This window comes from Phyllopteryx taeniolatus, chromosome 2 (assembly GCF_024500385.1).
Source record: "Phyllopteryx taeniolatus isolate TA_2022b chromosome 2, UOR_Ptae_1.2, whole genome shotgun sequence".
Classification (NCBI taxonomy): Eukaryota; Metazoa; Chordata; class Actinopteri; order Syngnathiformes; family Syngnathidae; genus Phyllopteryx; species Phyllopteryx taeniolatus.
The window spans coordinates 13,357,203-13,363,257 of NC_084503.1; the positions used below are offsets into that span (position 1 = coordinate 13,357,203).

Consider the following 6,055-nt stretch of genomic DNA (forward strand, 5'->3'; position numbering starts at 1 on the left):
AAAGCAATCATTTTCTGAGAATATTATTTGCTCTTGTGGTCGTGTTACAGCAGCCTCGGTGCCTATTTGGGGCAAATGAGACAGTGCCACCACATTTGGAAAATGTCAATGTTATCTGATCATGTATTTTCTGTTTTCATGATTAGATTGAACATTTTGCACGTGTCCATGAAATTGCCATTCACTCTATCATTATGAGGTGACTGCCACTTTAAGAAACCCTCTGATATTTTCAGTGGCATTATGACCAGCATTTTGTCTTCCTTAAATGGAGGCTGAAACAGTGAATAGTTGCAGAATAAATACTTACACTTGTGTTTTGTAATTTTCATCACAATGTGTGTCGTTGGATGTTGTCAAGCCTCATGTCCACCCTGTCATAGATCAATTCGAAATATATTTACTAAACAGTACACGTCAGCTTGCTAACTGAAGCTGAGTGAAGTTCCACCATGTGCTCATGAAATGCTAACATTAACAAAAAAAAGGTCCACCGTGTCAGCAAGCAGGTAAAAAGGTGTTGGAGCTTGACCAGTATGCATTTCTTAAAGCATAAAATCTACTTAATAGAATGAATATGAAGTTCACTGGAAAACCTCAACTTTTTGGGGTGAAATGGGGAAGTCTCAAAGGCACCACTCCGGCGATATTGACTCATCAACGTAAATGTGTTTGGATCTGATGTGGGGACCTACTCGAGCCAGCAGAGTCCCTGAACAGGTATTTGGATAGATGTATTGGCTGCAGGTATGGCATTTTTTCCTCAGCAGCTAAATGGGCCATTTGTCAGCTGGGTCGCGAGGACTTTTAGCACTGGTTGTCAGCACAATTTGGCATTGGGTTTGCAGAGCAAGTCATTACAGTTTCCAAAAGTCAACTGTCTCACAACAGTTGAACTTTCCTCCTCTGTCGAGTAGGATTAGTTACGATGACTACGTAGAGTATATTTGCAAATTGTGGTCACAGTGAAAGGCAAGACACACCATCCAGCCATTCTTTCTCTGTACCGCTTATTATACTTATTCATCTCCCTCAAAGAAGGATCTCTCCAATCCAACAACTAGTTGACATCTTTATATTTTTTTTGTCCGCATTGGGAGTTCTTGAACCCGTGTTCTCTGACTTCAAAGCTCAAGTCCTTAAAGACTGAGTTACTGGTGCTCATATTTATTTTATTATCTAATATTTTTCTTGAAACGACATTTGTAAATAATATAACTAACTGTAAGCCTATTAACCATTTAACATTAAGTCTAAACAGCTATATTGAAGAATTTATTCACTGCAGATAATGTTGACTGGGAAAAAGTATTAACTGAGTAACAGTGATGATCAACTCACTTTTTAAAATTGCCTTATATGGCATTAAATGTGACACACAAACTTCCTTGCCACCTTGGATGTCCTTTGACAGGCATGGGAAAACTTCTAAGAAATAAGCATAAATAACTCAGTTTGTCACATGGCCGCGCCATATGGTCTAAATCTGCACTACAAACACTGTCCGTGCATGTGACACTATCAAAACCATTCAGCTTTGTTGTGTGGCTAGAGATGATACAGGCTGTTTTTGCACTCAGCTCAGCAGCGAAGCACTAAGAATATGGCTGACCCCCAGACTTTGCTTGAAAAGTGTTTTGGATTCTACTTCTTGCCATAAGCCACATTATGTAAGGACTCGGTGTGAGGCACAAAGTGAAGATGGCCATGGGCCAGGCTGGGGCTGTCCACATTTGGTTCATAGTGAAAATATCGTGTATGAATAATTCCTGTGAGAATATAAACACACAGTGCAAAACGTAATTACATGCTGTTGCAGTGATTATGTGCTGATGAGAGCTGGCTGAGTGAGTGACAAGGTGCAATATTTGGGTGCTTGTGTTGCACTCCTAATCTTTTATGGTGGTCATTTAATGCTGGTGTGCTGCAGGGAGCTGTCATGATGCATATTAGGTTTTACTTTGATTTACAACCTTATACTCAAAAACTTTTTTCCCAACACACACACACACACATATATAATTATATTACGTTCAATGCAAAGGTACTTGATTCTTAAAAAATATTATTGGCTCCTGTCTTCATTTATAAGCAACATTTCTGCAAATTTCCTGAAATGCTGCTTCAACAACAATTTAAAAAGTCCCCAACTCTTAAAAGCAAACTTATACTCATTCCCCCCTCCCAGAATTCAAAGCAATAACTTAACTAAAAATCATACAACGGGACACAACTTGACTCTTCCTTGTTCAATACACTAAATAAAAACACACAACTTTTGTTCTTGCTGTCATTGACCATTAAATAAATTAAAATCTGTAAGCTTTCCTAAATACAAAGAATATTGAAATTCAAATTGAAGTAGATCATTTTACATTAGGGTAGTGTAGTGGTATACATGGCTGATTTTCATGCAGCCGTCGATTCTCGCTCAGTGACCAAAAGTGTGAATGTGAGCATGACTATACTGTATGTACAATTTTAATATACTTGATTGAACTATCAAGGTGATATACTAAATATTTTAAAACCAATGATGTTTATTGTGTTTTTAGTTATTTTTATTTTTTTAATCATAGGTCAAAAAGATAGGAAAGATAAGCAAAAAATAAGGATGTGTGACTTTTTCCCATGTACAATATCTGTTTAGCAAATGCATAATTGTGCTTCATTTCTTGGGAGCTATATTCAAACGTTAAAATTCATGCAAAATGTTGTGTATCTTGTGACTGATACGTTTGTAACTCAAGGCAAATATTTGACTGTTCATCATCATCATAGTTATTAGGGGAAACACCAGGCTACATACCTTGGAAGACATCCACATTCAGATGAGATAGTCACTGTCCTCTTGAGTAAAAAAAATAAAAATAAAAATCAAAATAAAAAAATTAAAAAGAAAAATGTACACCAATCCAGGTAACATGGGGAAGTTGCTCACAACACCCTCACAGGTAATTTCTTCAATGGAGTCTTTTTTGCTTCAGTGTTCCATTTGTGTCCATGTAAAGGGATATTATCATTTGGGGGTTTTGGGGGACACTGACGTCATATGTTGAGGCCTATCCATTACAAAACATGGAGGGAAAAGTCCTTCCTCCTGATTCTGTGCTTAGCTCTCATAATGGGTGCACAGTACAACATGATTATTTCTAGCCCTGGTTTATGTGATGACTGCTAAATGCACTGCCCTTTCATTGAGCTTCGCTTTATACAGGCTTGGAGATCTAAGAAGAGTGTTAACTTTAATAATGAATTTTTATGAAGTTTTCAATTGGGGTAGGAGATTCATTTTCATTGGCAGGGGTTCATAAAATTCAACTCTTTTCAAAAAGTCTGTTTGAATATTTTTTAAATGATGGAAGAATATCTAGTTGTTTCTAAAAATATGTTAATCCAGCACAAATTCCTCTTGAGTGCAAACAAAACGAGGCTTTATTGTATAAGAACAAATTGACTATCGATATTATTCCTGCTATGGATAGATTCAACTCATAAAGTGCGAGTGCAGAGCCTATCTTTTCTATAATGCCATCATCATATGTCTAATTTGGAAGCCAGCAAAAGTTAGACTCTCTAAATCAATGAGCCATGTGACATATATCGGTCTTCGCGTTGTGGGCAAGCTGTGTTTGGAACTTGTGTGACCTGGTAACCATGGTGACCTCTAAGCGCATGAAGAGAGGAGGAGGAGGAGGAGGAGAAGGAGAAGGAGAAGGAGAAGGAGTTGGGCGAAGGGGGAGCTCTTCACGACCCGTGCGTCAAACTTGTTTGGGTGACTAACAATATATATTAAATGTGTCTTTTTTTGTTTGTTTTTTTTTTTCCTCCGGGAAAATAAAAATATTTGTAATCACACGTCAGTCTGAATGGATTTGGAGTTAGTGCTGTTCCTTCTGCTTATGTCTGTGCCGTTGTTGCCTTTACTGGGGCTCTTGTCCAGGCCGCACAATGACTCCGTCACCCCTTCTTCCATCTCCATGTACTCGGCTTTGTCCCCCAGCGAGGAGCCGGACGGCGAGCCTTTCAATTGGCGCAAAAAGTCCGGGAAGTAGGGGCATCCGGGCGGCATGCTCTCGACCGCCGGTTGCGCCTGGTCTTCGTTGTTGTCGGTCTCGCGGTGGTAAAAGTAGTTGAAGTTCGACACTATGACCGGCACCGGGAGCGCGATAGTTAAGACGCCAGCTATGGCGCACAGGGAGCCCACGATCTTGCCACCCACGGTGATGGGCTTCATGTCCCCGTAGCCCACCGTGGTCATAGTCACCACGGCCCACCAGAAGGCGTCCGGGATGCTGGTGAACTGCGAGGTGGGCTCGTCCGCCTCGGCGAAGTAAACGGCGCTGGAGAAGAGGATGACGCCGATGACCAGGAAGAAGATGAGCAGGGCCAGCTCCCTCATGCTGGCGCGCAGAGTGTGGCCCAGGATCTGGAGGCCCTTGGAGTGTCTGGACAGCTTGAAGATGCGGAACACCCTCACCAGCCGGATGATTCTCAGGATGGCGAAGCTCATCGCCTGCTGCCCGTTGCCTTGGTGCTGCGCCAGGTCCGTGCCCAGGGTGATGAAGTAAGGCAGAATGGAAACAATGTCAATGGAGTTCATGATGTTCTTAAAGAACGCCGTTTTGCTGGGGCACGCGAAGAAGCGCACTACGATCTCAAAGGAGAACCAAATGATGCACACGGTCTCCACGATGAAAAAGGGGTCGTTGAAGGGGGTGAAGCCGCGGTCCGGCTGCGTGGAGTTGTGTCGGGGCTGCAAGTACTCCTTGTCGTCCCTGAACTCGGGCAGCGTCTCCAGGCAGAAGATGACGATGGAGATGACGATGACCAGCACGGACACCACCGCGATGCCTCGGGCCGGACTGGAGCTCTCCGGGTACTCGAACAGCAACCAAATTTGCCGCTTGAACTCGTCCTCCGGCAGAGGCTTCTCCTCCTCTTTGACGAAACCCTCGTCCTCTCGAAACTTCACAATGGCCTCCTGTCCGAGTTCGTAAAACTTCACCTCCTCGGAGAAGATGTCAAAAGGGACGTTGGCGGGTCTTTTCAAGCGGCCCCCGGACTGGTAGTAGTACAGAATCGCGTCAAAACTCGGTCTGTTGCGATCGAAGAAGTACTCGTTCCTCAGCGGGTCGAAGTAGCGGATGCGCTTGTCTGGGTCCCCCAGGAGCGTGTCCGGGAACTGACTGAGAGTCTTGAGCTGAGTTTCAAACTTGAGGCCCGACACGTTGATGACAACTCTCTCGCAGCAGCCCAACTCGCTGTAAACATTCGCATATCCGGACTGAGGACGTCTGTCGGTAATCGAGATGGTCTCGTCGTCGTCGTCATCATCATCATCATCATCATCGTCGTCATCCATGTGGCACAAAAAACCGGAGCGCTTGATTCCCCGCTCCTCCTCGTCGTCCTCCTCGTCGTCCTCCCCCTCTTCCTCGGCGCACTCTTCCTCTTCGATCATGATGTCCTCCTCGGATCCGAGCAGCGCCAGTTCGGAGTGGCGCAGGTCCCCGCCGAGAGTGGTCCGGCTGCGTCTCCAGCGTCCGACGCCGCGTTGCTTTTTGCGCTCTCTGAGGAGTCTCTGCTTCTCGGGGTGCTGAGTGGAGGAGGAGAAGGAGGAGGAGGAGGAGGAAGAGGAGGAGGAGGAGCTGCTGATGTTGGCGCTGGAGGAGGCGGCGCGAGACGGATGCTGGCGGTTGTTGAGGAGATGCGCGCCCGATGAGGTGGTGGATGAAGATGTGGACCCCTCAGAGCCGCCGCCTCCCCCATCCGCTCCGGATCCGCTCTCGGCCGCCGCCGCAGCCGCCGCTCTGGACTGGGCCGCCTGGCGCTCCCTCTCTCGCTCCCTCTCCCGGGCGCGGGCTTGGGCGTACCCGTACGGCAGGTGGCTGTTGCACCCGCCGTCCGCTCCCACCATCGCAAACTCCATTTTCAGCTAGAAGCTTCGGTCCGTGAGCTGCAAGGAGGGCAGATGATTGAAGTTGTATATTAGGAATGGACTGATCAGCTGTGGATCAAAACAGGAGCCCGCGCAGTCAGATCCATACTGCGT

General features: G+C 45.4%; 1 protein-coding gene across 2 annotated transcripts in view; it reads right to left on the reverse strand.

Annotated features, from left to right (window-relative positions):
- The window catches only part of kcna4 (potassium voltage-gated channel, shaker-related subfamily, member 4), a 79,184-nt gene extending 73,235 nt beyond the window's left edge, over window positions 1-5,949 (reverse strand). For both annotated transcript variants that reach the window (XM_061761599.1, XM_061761594.1), the window contains exon 1: window positions 2,810-5,949. In XM_061761599.1, coding sequence (XP_061617583.1) covers window positions 3,854-5,932 — 2,079 coding nt within the window. In that variant the 5' untranslated portion in view covers window positions 5,933-5,949 and the 3' untranslated portion in view covers window positions 2,810-3,853. The remainder of the gene's footprint in view (window positions 1-2,809) is intronic.
- Between the last annotated feature and the right edge of the window lie 106 nt (window positions 5,950-6,055).